Source organism: Myripristis murdjan, chromosome 3, assembly GCF_902150065.1.
Source record: "Myripristis murdjan chromosome 3, fMyrMur1.1, whole genome shotgun sequence".
Classification (NCBI taxonomy): Eukaryota; Metazoa; Chordata; class Actinopteri; order Holocentriformes; family Holocentridae; genus Myripristis; species Myripristis murdjan.
Genome location: NC_043982.1, coordinates 30310232 through 30338014, shown reverse-complemented (window position 1 = coordinate 30338014; position 27783 = coordinate 30310232). Strand labels below are relative to the sequence as shown.

The 27783-nt window shown below is 39.7% G+C and overlaps 1 protein-coding gene across 2 annotated transcripts; it reads right to left on the bottom strand.

Annotated features, from left to right (window-relative positions):
• Nucleotides 1-725: 725 nt before the first annotated feature.
• Nucleotides 726-27674, bottom strand: dbndd1 (dysbindin domain containing 1). Of its 2 annotated transcripts, none has more exons than XM_030045510.1 (4): nt 27259-27674; nt 22706-22861; nt 15510-15647; nt 726-2193 (listed from the first exon to the last, which is right to left on the bottom strand). In XM_030045510.1, exons 1-4 carry the CDS (start codon nt 27287-27289, stop codon nt 2039-2041), a joined length of 480 nt encoding a protein of 159 aa, XP_029901370.1. In that variant the 5' UTR covers nt 27290-27674; the 3' UTR covers nt 726-2038. The 2 variants fall into 2 exon arrangements, with proteins under 2 accessions (XP_029901370.1, XP_029901379.1); XM_030045519.1 differs by having other exon boundaries at nt 22718-22861.
• Between the last annotated feature and the right edge of the window lie 109 nt (nt 27675-27783).

The window sequence follows — 27783 nt, the reverse complement described above, 5'->3', positions numbered from 1 at the left end:
GTTTGGCTTTGTGGTACACAATGAGTTAAAGTGAGCAGGCAAGCTAGTTGTTTCTGTACTGAGTAAACAGGTTTGTTTTGTGTAAAATGTATTAATTCAGCACACACCGTGCAGGCTGAAGAGCACAATCCCTGCACTAAATCCAGTTTCATCACTTTTTTCCAACAAAAAATCAAAGGACCCCAGCCAGGCTGACACTGGTGCAGTTTGTCAGCCACTTTATTAAAGCTATTATTATTAAGTAGCTTATCTTATGTGATTATTGTTTCTTGCTGGTCCATAGTGTTTTTTCTTTCTACAAGTCAGTGAGTGTTGTTGGTTATACATTGGAATGCAAAGATAAAAACTAATGGTAAAACTGGTCACCAATAAAGAGAGAGTAAGCAGTTTTTTTATGCCCCAGTGGTCTGTGTTTATATCTTTAATATCTCCAGTTTGGTACATAAACCCAGCATGTCTTAAAGGAGGATGCCTTTTTTTTAAGAATCTCAAGACTCGCCATGTTTATCTACTGTTTCAACATCAGTTTTAATGCATTAAGCATTTTGCGCAGAGCGCATGTCTACATCTCCCCTGCGCTTCTAGAATGAACAAAGGAGGCCAGAGTCGAATATCAGAGTACCATGTGACCTAGAATGTGTATGCAATAACTTGATTAGTGTGTTCTGAATGAGTCTAATGTCAGACTGTTATTTAAAAAAAATCACACTTCAAGAAAACATGCATTTTCTCTCAAGACATTGTTTATTCTTCTACCATCCCAGTGTCAGTTTTGATCCATAGTGTTCATCCACAGTATTCAGAATTATTGGCACTGTTGGTAAAGACAAGCTTAACAGTGAGAAAAAATAAAACAAGCAATCAGCTATAAACTGCTTAGAAAAATAAGAAAATTTGCATCATTTCATTTTGTCTATGGTTAAATTCATTTTGTAAAAGCTGATTACAAAATTGTTGGCACTTTAATGTATTTTGGCATTCATGCAAAACATTGAACTCCACCTAACTATATTGCTGTTCACATTTCAGTTCAAGCTTCAAGTATTGCTCATCTTCTGTATATACTGGATCAGTTTAATTTCACCACCAGTCTGTTCCTTTGGATGACTTTAATTAGTTTACCAGCAGTTGTGGCACCCATCATTTTCAAAATGAAAAATAAGATGGAAAACACTTTTTAAACAAATTTAGTGGGGAAAAAAACAACAACAAATTTTTACAGCCTTTTGAGTTATCTGTACCAAACGTGCCAATAATTCTGGAGGGTACTGTAAATTAAATTCAGCAAGAGAAGTGCAAACTTTTTCCAGGCAATTCCAAAAACATCACACATTTTGTCATAAGGATGGAGGAAGTGTGATGGAAGAAATATAAACTTAGAGACTGGCTTCACTGAAACCCAATGCCACTACTCAAAATACCTTATAGTGTCATTCACAAAAAATAAAATAAAATACTCCAGTCACATTTTCAGGCAACACATACTGTAATGGTCTCAGCTTGATCTAATTATTAATTTTAAGTGACACACTATTGCCTGATGTTTCAGCTCATACTCAGTGAATTCAGTGTGAATTCCAGTGCCTGGCCATCACATGGGAAGTCACCGTCGGTCTTACCCTCCAGGCTGTATCTGAGGCTGAAAGGATGGAGGTGCCATTGTTCTGCTGGCCACATACCCTGTTTGTCATCCAAATTCAAAGCTTAAAATTTCTGGCAGCCCAGAGCACAGTAATAACCCCTTGCATGAAGAACAATGATTATGTGTGTATGTGTCTGTGTGTTTGTTGTTGGTGGGGGTAGGGGCGAGGGAGGGGGAAACTAGGAGAGTATATGTATTGCACATCTCAACATCTTTAGTTACAGTGCAGAGCACAGCGTCCAGACTTCAATCTGAACGAGGATATTCAGCACCAAGATACGTGTGTGAGTGCCCAGTGGCAGATGGGAGCTTCCTGGTCCGCTCTCTGTTCCCACCCTGGCTGTGTCTGCTCTGGGTTTCCTCTCAGTGTACGGCCTGGGTGTTTCACATCGGACATCATGGCTGCTTAGGCCTCTCTAGCTTCATTAAGGGCTCTGTGGTGTCTGAGTCGCTGTGGTGTTTTCTCTCTCGCGGCGGCTCAGCCTTGCTGCAGCGTGTCCATGAGGGTGAGCGCATGTACCCGCCTCTGGGCAGCACAGGCTGGTGGGGACCTGAGAACCAGAAACACCACGACTTGTCATCAGCAGAAACAAAAATATTGGCAGACACATTAAGTGTACATGGGCACTCTTACAGACACAGCACTGGTACTGCATCAGTCACAATCCATACCTCTCACTCTTCACAAAATTAGTTATTACTACTTCCTACTGCATTTTAAACATGCAAACCTTTTCACTTTGTGGCCCTTCAAATTGACTTTCATTAAGCCACAGAACTCTATTTAAAGTGGGTTGAGAATATATTTTGGGTCGTGTTCAGTATTTGTTTAGATGTCATATGGCCTTTTCACACTTGGGCTCCTTAGCCCTTGGTTAACTAAGTCATAGACTGTAGCCCAGGGCTTAGTTACTCTCGATTTACGTAAATACGTATTAACCCAGGGTTAGCAGTTAGGATTCACACTTAAAAATCAAAGCCCAGGTTTAATGTCCTTGGAACACTTGCAGCACAGTTTTGATTGGATAACAAACATTCTGTTGCTTTTCAAAAGCACTCTATCACTGTTGTTGTAACCTTGATCCTAACCGTGATTCACACTACAGTCATTAATAACTTTTTGGGGATAACCCTGCAAACTCAGGGCTAAGCCTGCTGCGGAGCAGGGACAGCAAGCCCTGGGCTGAAGTCGGGGTTAGCCCACTTTGGAATGAGCTGGGATTGTGCCAGTGTGAGAGCTCTCTTAGCCTGGAGCTAACAGCTCCCTCAGCCTCAGGCTACAGGAGCTGGTAGCTCCAGGCTAAGTGCAGTGTGAAAAGCCTTATACTTGAACACTGTCAAACAGATTCAAAGTGGTGAGAACTAAACACACTCATACATTTTTTATATTTTGTTTAAATCTCTAGTGATTAAATCATTATGAAGTTAAACTATTCATTTTTCTGAGGAGGCCCTAGAGGCCCCTAAAGAACTCCTGACCTCTCCTGAGCGAGGAGCCATTTACCAACCCCAACCCATTTATAGAAGTTTGTATGAACAGGGAACCTTACAGGATACAGGTACCGCATGCTTTCAAGCACCCTGACATGAACAGTGTAATATATGGCACACCTTTACTTATACAAAAACACACACAGGAAAAGAAACCGGAGGAAAGTTACTGTACATGATGAGTCACATAAAATAATATGCCACATGAGAGGGTGACAGACCAACTGAATAGGGACAGGAAGCAAATTAATCTGCTGAAACTGCTGCTATCCAATACGAGGAATTTAAATGACATACACACAAAGTAAATGCACAGGGATGAGCCACGTCTCATGACAACATTTCTTTCTGTAAAACAGTTGGCAACAACCAGTCTCAGGTGGCTTTCTGCTACCATTCTTTGTCTTTTTCTTCAGTTTCACTTCCAGAGACTATTTATGTCAGAATTGTATAAAACAGGGAATGCTGACAATGCCCAGGCAAAGAAATAAAGAGGTGATTTTCCTGTGTGGGAATTCCCAGGCCATCATTACTTCACACCACTTGGTGGTGCTGTCCAACCAGCCTGCGAGACAATAAGGCAACAGTGGATTTGAATGAGTGAAAGCACACAACCCATTCTAGTTTTTACTGCATGTATCAGTAAAAAGACTGTCTGTGGATGAGGTGTGCTCTGGGCCCACTAAGTGAACGGCATATTCACTGCCTGGCTTAAACGCTTCTCCCTAAAGCCACACCCTTACCCACACATGCTTTAGAGAGAGGCAGAGATGACATTATCGATCTGTTAAGATTGATGGTGTCTCTGTTGGATTTTAATGAGCGGGACAACAACCTCCACAGCATCGTGAGAGGCTCTGCTGGTCCAAGTGCCTTTTGTGTCTGCTGTTGGCTGCTTGCCTTGTGTGTGTGTAATGCATTATCTGTCTACACTTTTTTTCTTGTCTGCGTTATTTGAGTTAGCTGTTGACCAATGCCTTCCCAACCATTTGACCGAAAACTTGAAAAACATAATGCCAGGAAAATGATTCAATGGGAGACACAGAGGAATGTTTGCCCACCTGATAAGTCAGGTTATATAATTACTTCCCTCCCAATGTAAATGGATTTGCCCTTCTCTCTCTCTCTCTCCCTCTCTCAACACACACACACACACACACACACACACACACACACACACACAGTCTCCCAAGCTACAGCTTTCTCAGACCCGCTCTCCTCCCCACCATTTGTGCAGTAACCCCCCCCACCCCCCACCCCCCCACCCCGCACTGTTGGCTCCTCCCACACAAAGGCTAGTGAGACTCAGAGGAGAACAACAGTTGTATGGTGGCAGATGTGTGTTTTTGTGGGTACGTCTTCATGCGTACGTGCGTGATGATGCTCTTCTCTTTCAATCCATTTAAGGGGAATACACTCAATTTTTTTGGGCATGCTAATCCTATTGTCTGGCACAACCCATTCATAGCTTTTGAACAGGAACTGGCATTTTTTCCAGAGACGCTAATCTGTGATGTCATGCTGATTTGCAGCATGGTGAAGCCCCAGTGGCAGCAGATGAGACCAAGCAGGAATCTGACCTTTCACATGCAAAAGAGTTTTCGTTGTAGGATTGAACAAGGAAATGTGGCCTCATGCCCTTAGAAACAACCCGGGTGCTGACAATGTCATGTTTTCTCTCTTTTCTGATCCTTTCTCTGTGTGGATGTGCAACATTACAGAACTGGGAGGGAGTTTCCTGTTGGGTGGATGTCAATATATAAAGAAATTGATTGATTGAAGTAACAGTTTAGCTGTCAGACATGGGAAGCATTTTAGCTAAATATATTTTAAATAGTTCAAAAATAATGCCTTATAAATAAATATATAGATACATCTTTCTAGAAAACATCAGATTTCTAAGAACTGTCAAAAACAGGTTTCCTACACTTTATTTTGGCCGTAGCACAGCAATGAATATGTTGTCAAATCACTGACAAGCTGATATGTCACACAACCTGTCACAGACTCCTGCGACAGGTGATCCTATATTTATCCTGAGTTTTTTTTTTTTTTTTCAAAAGGAAGATTGGGCAGTATTTAAAACTTGTGCTTTCCAGCTACTGCAGCAGAAACATGTGTTAAAGTTTCTCCAGTTACTCTCCAAGAATAGCTAACATATTCTTTCTTCCCACATTTCTTTGGTTGTTTGATTCACACTCCTTTGAGAAGCTGTAAGGCTATGAAGGTTGTGGCAGAGTTTCTTTCCTAGCCTAGTCAAATTTTTTTTTTTTTTTTTTTCTTGGGAGGGAGGACAGTTGGAGAGCATCGACAGAGAAAGAGACAGTGTAGGGAAGATACAAAAGATTCTTCCATGTGGTTTCTGGTCTGTCTGAACATACATGACCTGTCCTGAAAGATACGACTCATTTATAGCCTATCCGCCCGACTTGTGGATCTATTTGTTTCATATTAGCTGTGTTTTCATTGAATTATAAGGCAAATTTTGTAAAATGAATAAATAAATAAATAAAATTTAAAAAATCACAGAAAATAAGATGTAAACTTGGAGTGTTTCCTCGAGGTTTAAGTGGGTAAACGGCTTCCTGAACTGTGAGCTATGACAGGAAACATCCATGTGAAAAATTTCTTTATTTTTCTGTATTGTCAAAATTTCCAATATAAAAATGTTTTAGAAGTGAAAAAATTTAAATAATATTGGAATTTGCACATTCTTTATTGTATTTTTTGTATTTCAAAACACTTATTTTCAAGAAATCCATTTCATCACACCAGAATTTTAGGATTTGTTTTGCAATATTTGATGAGCAAATGTGTGTAATTTGTGTTTTGGGCCATGTCTTCACTGTTTGTGATGCTGTCAAGTTCTGTTGCCACGGTGATATCCTTTCTCTGTCCTTCAGTGCCAGCATGGAGCTCGGCTGTCAGAGGTGCAACCCTCTTGGGGGACACTGCAGACCAGATGATTCACATCTGTGTGTGTGATGCGGTCAAGAGTGTAGCACCAGAGGAATGGAGAGTAATAACAACAAGGTGATACAGTGGCTCTGCTTTAAAGTGACTGTGGACTGCAGAGCCGCCCTTGAACGAAAGCTGGATATAATCAGCAAATCTGTTTTCTTCTTTCTTCATTTCGACAACTCCATCCTTTCCCCTTATCTTTTTAGGAAGTGCATGGTTTCACCTTAGGTTGTACTGCTTCATCTTGCAAACTATAGTCGAAAATAGATTTTATACAAATGTTTTTGTTGATAATGCAGTCTTGATTAATGTACCTGAAAAAAAGCCACCAAGATAGGAGCAAAAGGGCTCTTGTCTGCTCAAATGTCATCAAATGAAACTTTTTCTATTGGCAAAGAATAGAGGGCCACCATTTTTACACTGACAGCGCCCAGGGTAGTAAAATGTACAGTTCATTCAGCTCATTTGAATGTGATAGAATAAGGAGACATGCTCTGCCTCAAGCTTTTTGTTAATTGTGTCTAGAAACAGTCACTGGATGAACCACATTATTGGCATTAATCAGATCAGGTCATTAATCTTGAAGTGTTTGTGAAAGGTTTAAAAAAGTGAATGCCTTGGGGTGCATTTCCCTCTCAGCAACTACCACTTACTAATAGAAGAAAGGGAGATGGAGCGAGATGGGAAAAGGTAGGAAGGGATTAGACGATGAACATGAATAAAAAAAATATTAGAAAAGGGAAAAAGGGCATGTGACAGCAAGGAGGAAAAATAAGCAAGAGACAGGTTATGTAAGTAATCTGTTAGTGTAGTTGTTCAGATTATGATAACAGTTTAAATGGCTTTTGAAGGGCCGAGCCTTGTATCCAGCAGGGAAGAGTGAATTATTCAGGAACCTACATTTAGAATGAACTCGCTAACCCAACCAACCACTCCTGCTCCCTCTCTCTCTCTCTCTCTCTCTCCCTCTCTCTCTCTCTCTCTCTCTCTCTCTCTCTCTCTCAGTCTCACTCTGCCTGGCCTTCCACTGCACTGTCATCCCTCTCTGCTCTGCTCTCCCCTCACCTCCTAATCAGCCTGCTTCCTGTAACATTTCCCCTTAGCTCTAAACAACACCCCACACCCCTCAAACACACACACACACACACTCAGCAACTTCCCACTACACCGCAGTTTTGTCTGACCCACATTTAAAGTTCACACAATGTAATTAAATAAGCCTTTGTTTCTCTGTCTTCCCCTGTATTGAAGTCACTGATGTCTTTGTAGACAAGTGTCCAAGCCTCTAAGTTCTGTTCATGAGGTAAAAAAAAAAAAAAAAAAAAAAAAAAAAAAATCATATTAAACCAATATAGGCACATTACAAACACGTCTCTTTCATCGTGTATTAGGGGTGTCAGACTCATATTAGGTAGTGGGCCACATTCATTCAGAGCCAGATTATTTTTTACTAATGTCAGTATGACCCGTGTCAACCATATGGATATATTAGGCTACTTCTGATATATGATATTAAATCAATCAATTTGTACCAGTTTGTACCAGTCAATGAGCAACTGCATGTTGGCACATGAAAATAACTCATAAGGTAGAATTACATAAAGCAGAGGAAGGAAATAAAACAAACTTATAGCATGCAGTTTTTCCATTTACATCCAAGAGGAAATGCTGCTCTTTCCTTCTTCCTTGAAAAATTCTACATATCATGTCTTTTTGCTTTCTTGATAGCATCATTGCTTATGACCACTGGATAGTTGGTAGTGCTAGGTCTAATTAATATATCATAATTTATCATATAGATGTCTTATTTTGCTTATTACTCATACTTGATAATAATTGGATGGAAATATTTCATTTAAAATAAAATAACATTTTGATTTAAAAATGTTTCTTGTTTTTTCCACCCTCCCTCCAAAACATCTTGGGGGCTGGATGAGCCCACATGCCACTTTTGGCCTGCGGACCGTATCTCTGACATCTCTGCTGTATTACATTCAGTTCCGCTCAGTTCACTTCTACTCTTTATACACTGCAATGTGTCTGTGTGCCTATAAATGTATGTTTTTTTAAATCATAACATATCATATCATATCACCGTCACTATGAAAGTTTAAACTTTTTTTGCAGGGTTTTCCAAGACTTTGTAAGAGTTGCCTGGTGTGAAATCATAGCGGGTTGGATAATGAGAGAGGTTTCACAGAATCCAGATGTGACAGAACTGCTGGGTGTCACAGCAGAGATTTGTAGCGTTGAGTCGCTCTTAGAATAGATCCATTCCCACACGCAGTATCTGTCACTGTCTGTACCAGTCTGTAGGACACAACAGAATATCTCTGTTTGTGTCTTAATTATGGCCCTTCTTGATAGACTCTTTCCTATCTTTTGAAATAGTATGGCGCAATTATGCAAAAAAAGATACTAAAAGACTACTAGAGGGCTACAGCTCTTGCCTATTTGTTACACTACATGTTAGATTCTCTTTGTGTGTGACATGAGCACACACTGAGCATTAGCATCTATTTTTTTCTTCCGCTACCATATAATAGATGCTATTAGGTGGACACTTTTACTCAAACTGGCTTACAGTAAGATATTGTTGGCATCAGATCACCCAAGGAGTGAAACCTGAAATCTTTTAAGCGACTCAAATGTGTGAACAGCCATTTTAGTATCTATCTGGGATTATCCTCCTAAACTGTACTCCTGCCATCTCTGAGACAGACAGGCAGAGACAGACAGGGAATGATGGAGAAGTGCCAGCTAAGGGACAATACGAGTGTGAAAGGTTCTTTATGTTGCTGTCTTTATCTAATGTGAGACACACAGCACAAAGGCAGAAGAGAGATTATTCAAAGCAGGGTTCCAGAAAGCAGGAATGGCAAGAAATCCAGATATGAAATTTACAGATATCTGGGATTTACTGATCCGATAAGCAAGATCAAAGTAAGTCTACATCGGTTGCTATATGACAGCTTATGTTCTGAAGCTGGCTTGCTAATTTGCATCTTTACTTGAGTTAAACTCAAGCCAGCCTGCAAGACGCTACTTCAAACCAACGTGTGACTTGTGTCAAAAATGTACACCCTTTTCCAGAGGATCCTGTGGACTTCAAAGTCAAAATAATCTGCCGAGTTTCATCTCACAAGAGGGTGATTAGACTACTATTTTTCAGCACAATCTTTTATCATAATAACTCACATTTGAGCCTCACATTTCAAACAAACATAGCTCTTTGTGGATTTGCCCTCTCTCGTGTAGAAGTTATGGAGCTTTCTCCACAACACTGGAAGCGCAGAAAACCTTGTGAAAGCAGCATTATGTACATTAGTTAGAAATTTCACAGAGAGCTAGAAAAGTCAGTTTCATTTGTGTTTTTGTTTCGTTTTCATTTCCTGCAAATTAAAATGAGGCATATGGTTTTATATTCTCTATATAGTTGTTTCATAACATGCACCCACCTCTAGCTGGTACTTAGGTGCAAGAGGAACTTCTCTTGTTTTAATGGCCTCAGTCTTCTTTCTGCGGGCCACAATGTGAAATACAACTGTATGACTTAAGCCTTTAATTCAAAGTAGGTGTGAGCAACTATAAAATGACCAGTCTGAACTGTATTTCTGTATTTTATTTTAATTTGCTTCCATGTGTGTTGCTTGGATTTGACCTGACTAAATGAATTAAGCTGATTTAAAACGCATCAGCGTAAACAGTACTATTCAAAAATCAATAACCCATTTCAATTGTAAAAATCACAAATTATCTCTAGGTTATTTCGACTGATCAAATTTCGCTCTTTTGCTGCTGCTGAGGTGTTGCTCATTCTTTGAGTAATTAGGCCTAGACCTATGTTCATGTTTACTGTATACAACATTGATATCTCCTGTGCAAGAGCAGTGAAATAAAACACCATGTACTGCTTTTTGTCCTCTGAGTCTATTAGTAGTTCTATTCTCAGTGCTGAACTGAGGGAAGCTTTAACTTAAAAATGATAATAATAATGATTTCATCTGAACATGGAAAATCTTGATCTGCTGCACTGAAACTGAAAGGACTAGTTTAGTTAGTTTAGGATTTCTCTAAATCAGATATGTAAGGTACATATATGTTAAGTCTGCCAGAATAAGAGACTGCACAACACTATTCATGTACTGTGCAATCAGTTGCATACAACTGCAACAAAGAGTATATGTTTGCTGTACACTCAGACTGACTCATTCAAATGTCTGATCTATCTTTATTTATAATTTATAAAAGGGAGTGAACAACATGTTTCACATCACTGCTTTTTCAGCTCCCTCATTGAGACCCGTTGTTCGGTCTTATGTTTTTGCTTGCATAAATTATGAATAAAAGAGATCAGTCATCTGTGTAAGTCAGTCTGGGCGTGGAACAAACATTTATTCCTCAATGGATGTTTTCCTGCGCTCCACCAGCACCTCACCAATTTGGAGCTGTACAAAAGAAATCATACCTTACAGCTGTCCATCTTACTGAACTAATCTCAGTTAGTGGGATGGGACTTGGACAGACACTTGGCTGTTACATCTGCACCTGTGCTGTCTACTGTCTGGCTACTGAGAAGCAGTTGTGGGTGAAACTTGGCTTGAGGGGGATAGGAGATAATGTTTAATCTGCTCAGCTGTGGGAGCATGGGTTTATCTAGGGAGCGGGTGATTGGGACAATGGAGGTACAGTGAGGGCGACGATGGTAAAGGGAGTGGGGAGTTGAAGGGTAAGGGAGTGAGATGTGTGGATGGGATGAAGGAATGACAGAAGCTTAAGGTTTTAGGCTTTTTTGAGCAGATTTTGCAGGACATGGAGGCCATGGCGGAGGACAGGGGCTTGTGTGTGGAGCTGCGAAGGTCTTTTTCTGGATGGTGGAGAAGTAAGTGAAAGCTGGGCTCCAAGGGAAAATACATGAGGAAGTAAGGGGAAAGCTCATTGGACTGATATGGAGAGGGCGATTTGAAAAACTGTTAGAGGGAACAAGCTGCAAAACAAACAATAAGGGCTCTAAAATCATTTGTAGTTATGTGACATGGCTCAGTAACTCTTTCTGAAAAACAAGAGTCCTCTTAAGGCTGAGGGATTTTGTTTCCCCTGCTCTGAAATACTCAATTAAATATTGACTTTAACTACTGCTAATGGACCTTACTGAGTACCTCAATCACAGTATAGAGAATTGAAGGGTAATTTAAATTGAGAAAAATTATTTTTACTTGTTTCAAATTTCTTTTTAATCTCGTCTAGAAAATGAACACAAACACATTGTTTTTTTTTTGTTTTTTGTTTTTTTTAAATATATACTTGACATTACGTTATTTACACTTAGAAACAATCAGGTTAAAAACAAAATAATGATGACAACCCCTTCATTTCACCTTCTAAAGAAGTAGCCCTTTTATCTTGTTTATAATAAGATTAAAGACTGAACTTGTCATTTAAGCGATTCATATTTTTTCTGAATCATTTAAAACACCCTGAACTCTGAACCACCCTAAAACATTGTATATCTTTGTAACTTTGGAAATATTCCTTTTTCCTCAGTTCATTACCATCTGAATTGAACAGGCAATGGTGCTGAGTCATACCATTAATTGTTGTTGCATCATGTTCAAGGAAATGTGTTGCTATGACCCATCCTATGTAACTGAGTTGGTAACATAATCACCATAATAACATGGTGATTATCCAGTTAAGCACTGGGCAGCCATGAACTTGGCATCTTGCATTCGCAGTTGTTGCAGTTGGCAGTGAAAGAAAAAAGGGCAAGAATCCTTCATTCGATAGTAAACTGGGCTTTAGACCGAAGCCATAGCCATAGACAGAAACACTTTTTTGTTCCACCTATCACGGTTCTCTACAGTATCCCTTACATGCCAAGTAACAGCTTTAATTCAAAGTATATGCTGTGGAGTTGCAGATAATCCTGCATAGCACAGATGGCTAATAAGGACCATAACTCACTTTTAACAAGCCGACTCATCACACAGAATATTAGTGATGAACAGAAAAGTGATGGGAAACAGGGAAATTTTGCTTCCAAAAAAGAGGGTGATGTTTTAGTGAAGGAAGGAAACTGAAGAGAGGAGATAAGATGGGAGGCAGTGCAGAAAGCATAAAAGGAGATGCTTATTTTTAAAGATTTTAACCTGAATTGCTCACTACTTCCCTACTGTACTGAAAAGTGTCAGAGCATGTCTGTCCACATAAAACCAGTTTTGTGCTGAGCCGTGGCCATTGCTGGAACGAATCAGCCATCCAAGAGTTAAGATAGTTCAGCTTAAAGTGAAATTTCCAATTGGTCGACCAATTGGTTGTCACATTTCTGCAAGTACATCTTCATAGTTAAGAGCAAAACAAACAAACAAAAACATCCTTGATGCATCTCTAGTGTATATGTTTTACAATGTTTTACAATCAGAAAGTATACAAAAAGTAACTCAGTTGTAGTAACTGCAGCACAAGTAATTAATTAACATTGAACCTTGCTAATTAGAAAACACATAGTTGAGATCACACTTACTGCTATTGAAATCCACAGAGGATAAACCTATAGTCAATGAATAGCTCAATAGCTCTGATAAAAGCACTTTCATTTTTTTTAGGTGAGGTAACATGACTTCAATTTGCCTGAGCTGTAGAAGGAAATTTTGGTCATCCACTGCTAGATATAAAAAAACATTTTTCTTGCAGTTAACCTGCATTGCACTCTCTGATCATATTACATGTTCCTCACAGAGCCCCTGGTGAACATTTTATTGAACTAATTAGACTTGTCCATATAAACATCACCATATCCATGTAGCAGAGGCTTCATCCAGTCATGACAGGCTGTATTAAGTGCGAGGCCTGGAAACACAAAAACGTGTTTTTGCTCACTTTGCCATGGGGTCTTAAAATCTGTATATTAAAGCGGTCATGATCGCATATTAATCTGAACTGTGTGTAGTCTGAATGCCATCCAACCATAATGCTCGTACAAGCAATGCAAACTATTCAGCTTCATGATCACTACTCTGAGCAGGATTAGAGCAGTGGACATTAGTTTTATTACTTCTGCTGGTGGGGATTTGATGGCCACATTAGTCACTGAAATTACTATACTGTATTGCAAACCCTGTGATTTACTGAACTCATTTTTTTTAGTAAAACTTATTCCAGGTTTTTATGACACTGCTGCCATACAAGCCTGCATTTTAACTGTATCAATATTTAACCCCCACAATCAAATTTATAACTGATTCAGTTAGCACACATCAGCCTCTTTTCTCAGTGTTGAAGTCCTTATTGTTAGTCTGTGCTTCCTCAACATATTCCTTGAATTCCATTAAGATATAATCATGCCTTTTTACAATAGGGAGAAACCATAAGATGTGAGTTCCACTTGTCACACCATCACACCCTTCCATAAAAGTCCGTTACTGATTCTCTACTGTATGGCTCCCCATATAGCAGGAACTGGGCATAGATAATAACAGCGTAGCCATTAGAGAAGTAAAGCATAAACTGAAGGTACGCCAGGCCCTTTGCATGCACAGCACAAGTCGCAAATCAGCAAGAGAGAGACAGCCGGTTACTGAAGGTGAAAGGGAGAACTAATACTCTGTGGATCAACTTAGGAACATATATTTGCTTTGAATCCATTATATATTAATCGCCAAATAAAGCATTTTCATTTGATGACACCCCTAATATCACTGGTGAAACTGACATCTTTATCAAAGAAAAGTAGTCTCAGTTTTAATTATTACAGTTCATTCTCTGGATATTGAATGTATGTATCACGAAGAAGTTGCATGAACTAAACTGTGCCGGTGGACCTTTAAATATGGAGCTGGCATGGAGCTCTGAGTGCTGAGAGGCAGGGAGAGAGGGATGCATAGTGTTGGAGAAGAGCTTTCCCCCTCAGCATGCAGTATGAGGTTCCCAGGTCATAAATAAAACATGTCAATGATTTTTTTTTTTTTTTTTTTTTTTTGCTTCCTTTGGCAAAATGGAAGGAAGGTAGGTTGTTATCCTGTACCTACTGCTGTCTGTGACAAACATGCAAGTGAAATTGTCACCCCTCTGGTTTATGCAAATATGCACTGGGTTGCTGTTGAGAGAGAATTTTGGTGAATATTTGGCCAGTATGGTGTGAACAAATCAGCACAACGGACAGTCCCATTTAAATACGGTGTTGTTTCCTTTCATTACAGTTTTGCAGTAATTTCCAATTGTTATGTTGCATTTCATTAATAATCCTCAAGAAATTAGCTGAGTATCATCAAAGCCCACAATAATGCAGGCAAACACACAAGCCACACACACACACACACACACACACACACACACACACACACACACACACATCGGATGAACCTTTTAACTTCTTATACATTATGTATACAGTTAGAGTATGGCAGCAGTATTCTGATCCCACAGGTCATTACAACGTGCAAAGAACTGTTGGTTCATGTTTTCCTCTACAGAAGACAGATTTGCACCCAAAAAAAGTCACTGTGTTAAATCAATGTGCTGTGTGGAGGAAATCAAATTTGGGTGACGCTATCCTCGGACAGCTAAAGATCATGTGTTAGTATCGTACAGCTATTATACTGTTAATGACACAAGATATTGTCTGGGACATTTTAAGTATAGCTGCGAAGGCTGTGGAAAAAGCCACACAAATGAAAACTGCATACATGTGCCATGAAACGAATCTGGCTGCAACACATACACATTACACTCTGAGTGGATACACTTCCTCAGGCAGCTGCATATTTACTGTTGCATGGGCTGTGTATTTGTTTTTTGTATCTTTGTGACTAACAGTTTGAAAATATATGTCCAAATTCACTGAACACAATCTTGCACCTCAGTTGCTTGAGCAAAGAGCTACTGAAACACAAGCATAACATTTTGACACTATTCACTAAGAAGTGCATGTAAATCAAGTTGTGGCACAAACAAGCCTTAAAAAAGAACTGCACAAGCAAATAATCCCCTTCATCACCAATTACAAGTGCAAATTGCCTACTTACGATTTGAGACTCATCGGCCGCAACTGGCCCTTGCAAGCTAAAGCGCCTTCTATGATTGGAGCATTTTCTGATTTGATTTTAGATCCCAGGACAAATACCATCCCCCTTGCTTTTCCTGATTTGCTGGTGATGATGCCAGTGCTACCAGGCACACTTTCCACTGATTGTGAACAGCTGGTGAATTGCATGGCATTTTGATTTGATCATTTTGGTATTTCAGCATGTGTTCTTCCCTGCAAATCCTCAGATGGGTCTGATCCAAGTGTATTTTCTATGTTAAAACTACTTCTAACCTCCTCATTTTTCTGAGCTTTTTTTAAGCACATATGCATTTTGGATTACAGTCCAAAGAACATTCTTTAAAAGAAGGGGGTTGTTTTCACCGGACTTACCTGCTGGGGACTCGTTGTGGTTCTCCTCATCAGAGTCAGCAAAAACTTCAGCCAGTTCTTGGTCAGACATGTCAGTCAACTCTGTGAGATCCAGAAGGTCAAAGTGCACCTCCAAAGAAGACACGCTACTCAGGGGCTCTACGAGGCAAAGACAGAGAGGATGGCATGCATTTAGTTTGGTATGAAGTAGCAGTTTTACACTATCCACTCATCTTTGCTGACACCACAGAAGAAACTGTGCTTTTTTAACAGGGGTGGGGGGTTGCATGTATTGCAAATACAACCCTTGAAAGTGTACTCATAATAAAATCAGTAACCATCCCTGGTGTTACTAAAATCAATTTCAGTGACACAAAAGACTGAATTATTTATCTAATTATATCAGTGCTTCTCTTGCTCTACCCCCTGTGCTTCAGAAATATCAGAAGAAACTGCACTCTTTAATCTGCAACCCAGACAAGGGAGCTGGACTGTGTGGCGAGCTGTTCACTGTACTCAATTTGTGCCTGTCCTTCAGCGTGATACTAATGTGTTACAACATGCAGCTTGACCGGACAGTCAAGACAACAGCTAAGGTCAGTGGAAATGAAAATAGCATCTACAGCCAGTTTTACAAAACACCAACCCCTCCATCCCTCTCCTGGGTGTGGGACACCTGCTCTTTTCTGGACATTCCCCAGGCAGGGCTCACATGGCTACAGATGTGTTGTGCTGCACGTCAATGCGCCAAGCTCGGCATTCCAATCAAGCCACCTCCAAAGTTGGAATGTAAATGTAATGTAATACAGCACGGACTGTATATTTAAGGATCCGGCTCTGTGACACATTCTTTGTTGAAAACATACCCTTACAAAAGTTTCGGTAAACCTGTATATTTTAAAAGAACCATGTCTGTGTAATATGGCTGAACTAATCCACCATTATTGTGAAGAAGAAAACACCGGATGGTGTGCTAGTTTAGTTTAGTATATGCATAATCATTATAATAAAAGGACATCCAAAAAATCAACAAAACAACAACATCAACAACAAAAACTGCATTAACAGTGTAGGAGAGAAGGAAGCCCAAAGGGCTTATTCATAGTCCTCCCTTTAATTCAGCAAGTTGTATAGAGTATAAGCCAGAACAAAGAAATTTCTTGTGAGTGCAAACATACACAAGGAGTATACTGCATTGCAGACTGCACTCAATTCAAGTTAAAAATGTTAAAAAAAAAAAAAAAAAAAAAAAAAAAAAAAAAAAAAAAATTAGCTGTACTCTGGGACTACATGACAAGAGATTATGTTTTTTTCATCAAGCATCAGTGGATGCTTGTCTGTCTGTGCTGTACAATCCCAAGAAGGACTGTGAACCTCTGTTTTAGTTAAACACAGAGTGCACTTCGATTGTTGTGTGTGGGTATGTCTATGTGGAGAAAAAGAGGGGGTGCTTGACAGGTTGAAAGCTGTCATTATCCCATATCTTCTGTGTGACACTATTCAGTTTCTAGGCTGTTTAAAACAATGCTTCAGATTGAATCAAAGTGTGCTGTTCTGCTGTTCTTTGTCTGCTGCTAGAGACAATTTCCTCTTTTATCTATATGATGAAACACACAGTGATTTAATGAAAGAAAAATTGAGACATGTTGCAGTAAATAAGAGAAGACTGATCATCATGCTGAAGTAATTGCCTGTCAGATGAAGATGTACTCAGCATCAGAAATGAGAGGAAACTTGAGAGATTGATGCAGAGAAATGAAGCAGTTAGAGTGAGAGGATAGAAATACTGTAGGAGAGAGGAAAATGCAGAGGCTTTTAGAGTGGCATGTTAGTGGTGTTTGAAGGTGTCTTTCAGTGAGCCATCACTAGCTGTATGGGGTCAGAGGCAGGACAAATAGGCAGTTTCATGTCTCCTCTCCTTTATGACACACTTAAGAGAGTAGCAATCCCTACTGTCTCACCCTTTATGATACCTAACTCCCCCCTAATTCACTGTCTTTACAATTTTCAGGATGGTTTTCTCGTTATCAGGAAATACCTCAAACACAATTTAAAGCTGACATATATACGTAAACATGCATACAAATATTATCCAAGTCTACAAAATTGGTCTCTTATTGAGCATCAATAAAGCATACATTACCATTATATCACAAATTAGAAAATAGGCTTGGTTTGCTTCCTTGTACTCATTACTTATTGGAGGACCTAACCTATTGAAGTAATGCAAATTACTTATTGACAGACTTTATTCACCATCAGCAGAGTAACCAGTAGAGAACGAGGCCTGATTACGATCGTGGAATGTCAAGTTTCATTAATTCAGTGTCTTTATCTGCTTGTTCCTATTCGGGGATATGGGCGCCTATCCCAGCATGCATTGGTTGGAAGGCAGGAAAACACCCTTGACAATCCATCAAAGGGCTAACAGAGATAGACAATTACACTTGCCTCGCCTACACTTTCCAACCACCTGACTGGTATGTGGGAAGAGACTAAAGCGCCAGGAGGAAACCCACAATATAGACACGAAAAGAAAATGCAAACTCCATTAAACCGTTTTGGTTTAAGGCAAAAGGGCTAACCACTGAGCCATCATGGTGCTCCTTCATGCTTAACTGTTTTTGATTTTACCTATCTCAAAATTGCCATTTTTATCAAAAAATTAAAAAAAAAAAAAACATGGTTTCCTCTCAGCTTATCTCATATATAAATGACCTGTCATATTTTTGAAAAATTTGGTAAGGTTTCTGTACACTCCACAGCACTGAGACAGCCCTCATCAAGGTCATAAATGACGTCCTCTCAGCTGCTGATGATGGGGACTGCTCTATTTTGGTCCTACTGGACCTAGGCTCTGCTTTCAATACAGCTGACCATTCTACATGGTTAACATTACTGTCTTTTATGTTGTACTTCCAGCTATGTTTTACTCCTTGTATTTATTCATTCAATTTATTTTAGTTTTTTTTTATACTTTTCACTTGTGTGGTTTTACCTTGTATAAGCACGTTGTATATTTGATTTGAAATGTGCTATATAAAGTTCTTAATATATAATAATAATAATAATAATAATAATAATATATAATAATATTAATTTCATCTTTTATTTCCAGTTGAGTCTACAGTAACCTTACGAAACAGTCAAGTTTATTTACATTTATGTTCCTGATGCAATGCTCTCCCTGATAGAGATAGATGTGACACACAATAATATTTACCAACCCAGTGACTGGACTTATGTGGTCAATAATACATCTGAATGCTAGTTAGCATATGCTCCACAGAGAATTGTATAAGAGAAAACTATACTGAAAAGGTTAATGCTATTTTATTTGGGTAAATGTTTAAGTCTGTAGAAAGTCTAAAAGTGAAAGAGAAGGGCAACAAAGGGGGAGGAAGAGACAGAATGAAGGACAGAGCAAGATTGTGCCATTTTTGTCATTTAAGATCTTAGTGATGCATTGCACAATGATGACTGTGCAGCTCTAATGGACCACCTGGAGAACTGTGCGGGAAACTCTGGCTCAGCGCTGAGTTGACTCTGAACCTAGCACTCCAACGGAACATACTCTGTGAAAGCAATTCCTCATCTGTCTCACCTGACATCACCTGTGGAGTTCCTCATGGCTCTATTCTAGGCCCTGTCCTTTTTTCCTGCAAACATGCTCTTACTTGGCAATATCATTTGCAAACAATGAAGCACTTTCATGATGATGTTACCCAGATGTACCTCCATTAAAACCTGGTGATCCAAACTCATTAAACATTCTTAAGAACTGCCCGCAGACATCAAGTATGGGTTGTCACAGAATTTTTTACAATTCAGTCAAATCAAAAATCAATCCACATAGCCATCCTAGATCCAGAAACCTTATTCTTAAAGATCATGGAAGTCTGTCCAGTGTCAGAAAGAGACCTTATATTCACATTTTTAACATCTTGTCATTAGCTACAGTATCGGTTAGATACAGAATTTATTTTAAGATTTTATGGATCATGTTTAATGCTCAGCTAGGTCTGGCCTCTAGTTACATAACAAGCCTCTCATTTCCCTATGAACCACAGCACAGCCTGAGATCCTCAGGCAAGGCTTGGACTGTCCCTCAGGCCACACTCAGGACTGAAGGAGACTGCACTTTTCCATCAGAGCACCTAGAATGTTAAACTACCTGCATATGGAACCAGGAATCTTTTATAGCGATTTTGTTGCTCTAAATAAACCTAAACTTTAAAATTTAAAATCATCTCATACGGTGCACTTTCACAGACTTGCAATTGTGCAATTATTTTTTATCCTTCCAATTTTAATCTTGTGTTTTGCATTGTCTTTTGGGTGAATTTGTGTTACTATTTATTCATATAGAAGCCCAACTTTTCAGTTTTTAAGAACAGTTTTTTTTTTTTAAACAAAGAAAATTAAATGTGTTAATTTGATTTTGCTTCTTCTTTTGTACCTTGTAATTATGTATTTTATTCTGCTTGTTTTTATTCCTCCTGAAAAGCACTGAGAAGTAATCTACTATTTTAAATATCAGTAGTGAGAGCAGTTTTTTTTCTAACAATCTGCAGCTACATGGCACAGCTTTAAAAGGCTAAGCAATCCACCCTCACAACACTGATTAGAATAGAATCAGCATTTCTTTTAATAAATCTATTCATTATTAATTTGATTAGAGAAAAACAAAAGGCGGCATGTAAACAGCAAGCCACACTATTTCACATCAGAGACCTTGGCTGTTTTCATATGTTGTTGCCTTGGTATTTGCCCATGGGCTTATATTCAGTACAACTGCACTGCAAAACGCATTGATTTGCATGGCAATAATAGTGTAAGACCTGATGTTTTTAAGCATTTTATTTTAATCCAAGGTTCCTCCTTTGCATGTATGTGTGTTCATCTGTATGTACATATGTGAAGAACAGAAGAAACATTTTGCTCAGGATGAGCTTTCCCAAGAGGCTGGAAGATGCGCTCACCTGCAGTCTTTTTGGGGTGTTTCTTTTTCCAGGAGAAAAGAGACCAGAACTGAAACAAAGGGATGGGGAATTGTGAAGGAGGAGATGAAAAGGAAAATGAAAGCGGGAGAGACAGAATGACATAGAGGGAGAGGTACAGGCTCTGTGGGCAAGGAGATAAATGTAGAATATAGAGAGGGAAAGAAGAAGATAGGATGCAAGTAGATGGAGACTTGAAGGGATTATATATGTATACTTAGTCCTCTGATGTCATTTTTTAATCTGTGGATACTGCTGGAAAATGTGAATTTCCTTTGGATGAATAAAATATCAATCAATTAATCTATCTATCTATCTATCTATCTATCTATCTATCTATCTATCTATCTATCTATCTAAAAGAAACACTCCCTGTGTTATTTAACCATTTTCAACTGGTTACAGCTTATTCTTACTCTGCTGTGCTTGCTTTTCATAACCCCATCTCTAACATCCCTCTCTCCCTCTCCCACACCCACCCTTCTTGAATAATTAATCAGTACGTTTTCCCTCCCAGTGTAGTTGATGACAAGCAGACACGCTGAAACAACTGCTTCCATCTCAACACCAATCAGGGTGGCTTTAAGATGCCAGTGGGGAGAGCTGACAATACAAAATAACCTGCTGACCATGGCCTATTATGTCAAATTTGGACTGTAATAGTTTGCTGAACCATTCTTAACGCACAAATTATAGCTTAATTCCTAAATAACACTTTTAATTCCTATTATCCCCTTTTATCCCCTTTGGAAAAGTTGATGATGCTTTTATTAATTACTAAAATCCCTTGAAATGATCAGTGCAGAATACCATTTGCCATTTGGTTAGTATAAAAGATGTTAAATAGTTTACAACTGTTCATTTAATAGTATTTCATATAAAAGATTTCCTTTCCTTTCCTTTCCTTTCCTTTCTTTCTTTGTCTTTCCTTTCTCCCTCTTTCCTTTCCTTCTTTTTCCCTTCCTCTCTTCATTTAGGAACACGCTGATGGATTTAACTGAAGGAACAAAGAGACTAGACAAGGAGGATGGGTAACAGGGAGGTGATTTGGGAGAGGGGATGAGAGAGGAGGGGGCATGCCTGGCATGCTGGACTGTCAGAGCTGTATATGTGTAATCTCCTTCCCTCTCAACCACCTCATCACAGCGCTGAGGTCATTAGTCCAACCTGAGCAGCCTGTAATGAGGCCTGGGCAGTCCAGCCTTCACTAAAGGCTCCTCAGGCTTACCTCCTCCAGAGCCTAGCCTGAACTCTGAAGGGGGTAACACCCCCACCACTACATGCCCTTACGCCATCAGTGTCCCTGCATTCTAACACCTCCAACACAAACCCTCATGCTAAAATTTTAGGCAAAAAGTCTTGTTAAAATCTACACAACTGGTGAAAAAAACAAATATGCCTCATGTCCTTCTATTATGATATGTGAATAGAAGAGAAATAGAAATAGAAATCCATCCTTTCTTAGTGTCAGGATAGAGGTGTCAATTAAAACTTTCTAATTCATTATGCTGATAATTATCTTTGAAGTACTCTCCACCCCCACCCTCTCACTCCCTCTTTCTCTCTCTTTCTCTAGCCACATAGTGTTGGCCAGCCTGCCAGGTGGCTTGGCTAGTGGTCACATTAAGACATTAGGGCAGAGACCCTAGCCTCACTCGATGAGTGGTCCCTTTAAAATGAGCATTTAGTTAGTGAAGCAGATAAAGGCTGCCTTGTAGCCACAGTATCTCTCTCTGTGTCTCTGTGGCCTGAGGCTGTGCCCTGGGCTCTGGGTCCTTGGTCTGGCATAAACAGGGAAGCCTCTGTATCTCTGTATGGGACTGATGCACAATGGATCCTTTCAGCCAAGGCTGTGGAGTGGACTTTGAGACTGGGGAGGCAGAATGCCTAAAACATACAGTGATCATTCAGCTGACTGGAGAAGCTTCACGTGTAGTGGATGAGGAGGTTGATAACTCACAATGGTTTGTGTAAGATGTGTGTGAAATCTTTTTCTTTAGTGTTAATGCCCATGTTAGCAGTAGAGTATGTGTTAGCACTATTTTAGTGCACTGGAATAATCACTGTCATTGACCACACACTCCTAAATAGAAACAACCTCTTCTCTGTGCTTAGGATACAAGTACTTGCCAACTTCATCTTGGTCATATCCTTTAGTTATTAACATATACTTTCAGTTATTTCCATCCATCCATCCATCCATCCATCCACCCTTACCCCGGTACTCACGTCTCCTCTCAGTGACGTGCAGCAGGCCAGTAGTGTGCCCTGACAGGCCGCCCTCCTCCTCCCCAACTGGGTGGTGGAACAGCTCCTTGGATAAATCCCCTGAGCTGGAGGGCTTCAGCAGCTTCTGAATGTCTTTATTGGGTTCTATCAATACACACAAAGAATACACACACACACACACACACACACACACACACACACAAAGCGAGAGAGAGAAAGAGAGAGATGGCATTATTGATATTATTGATTCACTATTGATTTTAAAAAGCTGATTATGGGTTTGAGCAGTTTTATTAGAAGACAACAGAAGTGCTTCAGGAATGCTGCATTTCTTTCACAACTTATTGTAGATCTCTGTTTCCTTCAGCTCTAATTTGCTGACCATGAACCAGCAACAACTTAAGATCTTATAATTAGTGAAATCTCTATAGGGAAACCTCCACTCTTTGGCTAATGATAGTGAGCACTGTACCTGAACATTCCCACCACTGGAAGAACTCCATGTTCCTTTCAACCCATATCAGTCATATACTGCAGTTATCTTCTTTGCATAACCAATGTTATGCATTCCCATTGAGATAATATTTTAGACATACCAGATTGAGGCCTCACATTAATCCCCAGGTTATTGCATCACCTGTTCTTTGTAATCTCCAATTTTGGAATTACCTTTTTCTGTGTCCTATCTACAGCATTCACACAGACAAATCTACACACTCTCTTATTGTCTATCAATCCTGTATTAATTTCTGTGGCTGCAGGTATATAAGTGAATGTGTGTGTGTTTGTCTGAGATCTTTTCAGGTGTGGAAATATCTGAGATGAGATGGCTACTCAGCCATGATTTAATTTCTGTGAAAACAACTTCATCATGTGTTGAGAATCAATGCATTTCTATGAAAAAAAAAAAAAAAAAGTATTCAGAGAGCTTTATTATGTTTTTCACTTATGAGAGTATTCCCAGTCAGGCAGGGAGAAATATCTCAAACAAGCATTCAAGTTAGAAAAACAATCTCACCCAGGCTCTGAAAATAGAACGCACTTTAAATAGTGTCCCCAAACATGCAGTAAGCACAAAATCTCACTTTACAAAACTTGATCAAAGTTAAAGTTTGCCCACACATCTTATCTCTTTCAGGCCTCAGACATCACAGTTTTTGTTATTTGAAGTGGGGAATTTGAGAGAAAAGTCCAGGTTAATGATGCTGTAAGAATGTAGAGATTAAAACAGTGCAGACTGTGCAGCAGTGCAGTAATCAGCGCAATCAGTCCACCACTGCATGGATTATAGTGTATGGAGGGCAGGAAAAGGATGCTGAGTAGAGGATTGAGGTGTGACGCCATCTGACGTCATCACAGGTAGGCTGCACATTTAACTGAAAAAACAAAAGAGATTACAAGACTCAGGAAATTTCCAAACTGCAAGTGCCTGAATAGTGGGAAATATTGCTCCATTCAGCATCGTAGACAAGATGTTCTGCTGCTGTGCAGAACCTGTAAATGAAGTTTGCAGGTTGGAGAAAAGTGTACAATTGATTTTCAAAATATTCAAACCAGGAAAAACCTAAACATTAGCATAAATTTACCTGCAAAGGCAATATTTTGACATTTTTCAAAGGCAGAAATAATCAATATCAATAGTATGTATTTTAAAAAAAACAAAACAAAAACACTGCAGTATGATTTTTATATGATACCATGCAGACCTGAAGGAAAGCAGTGTGGGTGTAGACTGTAGAATCTCTCAAATCAGGCAGACAGCATGTGCTACAGCAAAGGCCTAGCCAGCTGAGACACAGCCAAAACATGATGGATTCTCATTTCACCCTGGATGCCCCAGTGTTCATTGTTGGCTATTGATTTATGTTCTCTTCCAAACAAACTGAAAGAAAGTCGCTTTTGCTTTTCGTGTTATAATAAAATACCTGTTCAATATTTATACTGTCTACCAGCAGCTTCATTTTCCCTTTCCATCACTTGTTCTGATGGTCATGCCACATTTCCCTTATACCTTTGTAACAATTGCTATGAGGCACTTTAATTACCACTCTACCTCTACACACACACACACACATACACACACACACACACACGTGCGCGCACACACACACACACACACACACACGTGCGCGCACACATGCACACAATTCCCAGAGCATCCTCAATCAACAGATTATCATGCTATTTATACTTAGCTATCTCTGCTTTATAAGGAAATGTAGGGTACATTTGTAGACATAAGCTCAAGATAACAAACACGCTATCCTAAGTGATTAGGTTAACTATCAGTGATGCAGTTTTTTGTGTTGTGTTACATCAAGAGCTGACTCCTGTTGAGTGTCTTCACAGAGTGTGCTTCTAAAGGATGCAGGCATTTGCTATGTTCATGGTACTACAGTAGACTATAAATAAGACTATACACTATAAATCCAAGATGAGAATCTCTCTGCACCTGCAGTGAATCAGGCTGTGCTGCACTGGCTATCCTATTATAAGTCTTGTAACATATTTATTGTTTTGGTAGAAGATCTCAATCAGGATGTTGATGAATGACTGAATAATAAGAGCTGTTGCAAGGTCATGGGTATTTCCTGGATGTGACTTTGAAAAGGAGACAAGTTTACACAGACAGGCTGATCCAGCTACGAGTTGCCATCCTGCTATATATAGGTGCGTGTTGTGAGGAGGCCATCATCACACACAGAGCACTTAATGAGAAAATCAGTCACTGCTGGTAAAAGCTAAAAGGAGACACTAGAAATGTGTCCTTTTCAGACTAACCCTGTTTTGAACTATCATGCATGAGTTCACCTGAATCAGCAAGCTGTGGTCCACAGAGAAAGACACAGGCAGAGGAAGAGAAAGACGAGGAGGGGGCGGGTGTCCTGTTTGCCAACAGTTGAATCAAAGTCAGTGCCTCAGTTTGATAAATCAATTCACTTTCGACTGTGCAGGGCAGGCGGGAGGAATTAACAAGATCTCACAACACCCTTTTTGCCAGTTAATTGTGCTTGCTGCTTTCTCTCTGTCGTGCATTCATTTTTTTCCCACTTTCTCATTACGTTATTTACTCTGCAAGGCTATTTTTAAACCCATAGCGCTCTGAAGATAGCGCCTTAAATTGCCTAGTTGATTGATGAAAGAAAATGAAAACAAAAAAAGTTACTACCAGAATTGAATAATTTTACACTGAATGTTTCTGGTGGTTCTTTATGGAAAATAGCATGTTCATATCTGAGTTAGAATTGTCCAAAAGAGGGCTAGGAATGTTCTGTTTACTATTAATAAAATAATTCAAGATGATTACTTTCTTCCTGCACACATGTCCTCATCCTGACAACACCACTATCCACAAGTCACAAACTGGTGACCCATAATAATGTTCAGTCTATTTCAATTTCATATCTATGACTTGATATTATCCTAACTGAGCATGTAAAGGAAATTCTAGTCATCAGCATGAGCATGAAGAGCCCAGTTATGTAAATAGTGACAAGTGTAACAAAACCTTGGCAGAAAAAGCATCTCCTACCATTCAAGAGCTACTGTTACTCTCAGTGTCTGCTGAGATAGCAAGTTGCCAAGCCTTTTAAGACAATACCGTTTTACTCTAGTCACAATACCATGGGGGAAAAAAAAGCACAAAATAAACAAATTTCTATTCAATGGTTGGAACAATAGTATGCATAGAGGCAGACCAGTGGAATATACTCACAAGCTGAATCACATGTGTACCACTTTGTCTAAATTCATACATTACAATGCCTATTGTTTCATTCGTGAAAGTACAAGAGTTGATTACCTGCACAGGCATGATATGTGAAGCTCAGGAACATTACAGTATCTAACAATAGTTAGATTACAAACACTTGGGTATTGGGTAATCTCGGGTATTGCAAGAATTTGGTATTGCAAGTACTGCACGGTGGCAGTGAAATATTATACAGTGCCATCATACAGCAAAGGTTTCTCTGGATGGCCCATACACTAAGACCATGTGTCAAGTCACTGTTCTAATTTGTATTTCATCAATCACAGCTTCTGTGTGTTTGACCTATATTGTTTGGGGACAAAAGGGCCTATACTGGTGGGTGGATAGCACACTGCTATGTAAATAAGACAATATAAACAGTGTGTATTCCTCAAATCAGTGACCAGCTCTAGACTAGAGGCTGTCAGAAAATTGTGCTGACATGAATCTAGAGGCTCCGCTGGTGAACACTATTTGAGTAGGCTACGGTCCAGCCAGTCTGGACGGGCATGCAGTGACAGTGAATGGAGTGTCAGGGTTATAATGTTGCACACATTAAGTACTGGGACTCTCTAATACAAACTGCCCTCTCCCTCATACAAACATTATGAACAAGACAAAGCAAGACACTTCTTCTATCCACAGTAAGCAGGCTATTCCCAGCACAAGAACTGAGCCATTCAGGATACAACAGCCAAGACAAAGACGCCCTGCAACACTATGCTCATGTGATGGTACTAAGACTGTGGCAGGGGGAAAAAAGAGAGAGAGAATAGAAAATGGCTCTTACCTGGGCTCCCTGCCCCTCCCTGTGCCTCCATGCAGCTCAGCGGAGAGTGCCCTGCTGTTCACCACAACAGCATCGGAGAGTGGAGGCGACAGACAGAGAGGGAAGAAGGGAGAGGCAAGGAGAGAGTGTCTGTGTGTGTGGTATGTATGTGAGTGAGAGAGAGAGAGAGAGAGAGAGAGAGAGAGAGAGAGAGAGAGAGAGAGAGAGAGAGGTGGGTGGGGAGAGAGAGAGACCCTGGCACTCCACAGATGCTGCTACTCCTTTTTTTGTCCTCTCTTGTTCCAGATTTCACAACCAGGTGATCTTCAGCCTCACAGCACTCTCAGCAGCGCTCAACCTGTCTGACACTGCCATCAGAGCTCACTGAGTGTTGCACTGCCACACAGAGGGAGTCGACCAGAAAGAGGGGGATATGGGAACAGCGACATCAGAGCAAATCGCTAAGCCACTTGGTTTTAGTAAGCACGGCATTGTGAAAGAGCTCAGCTTGGTGGGTACAGAATACAGAGAGATCCAGAGAGAAAG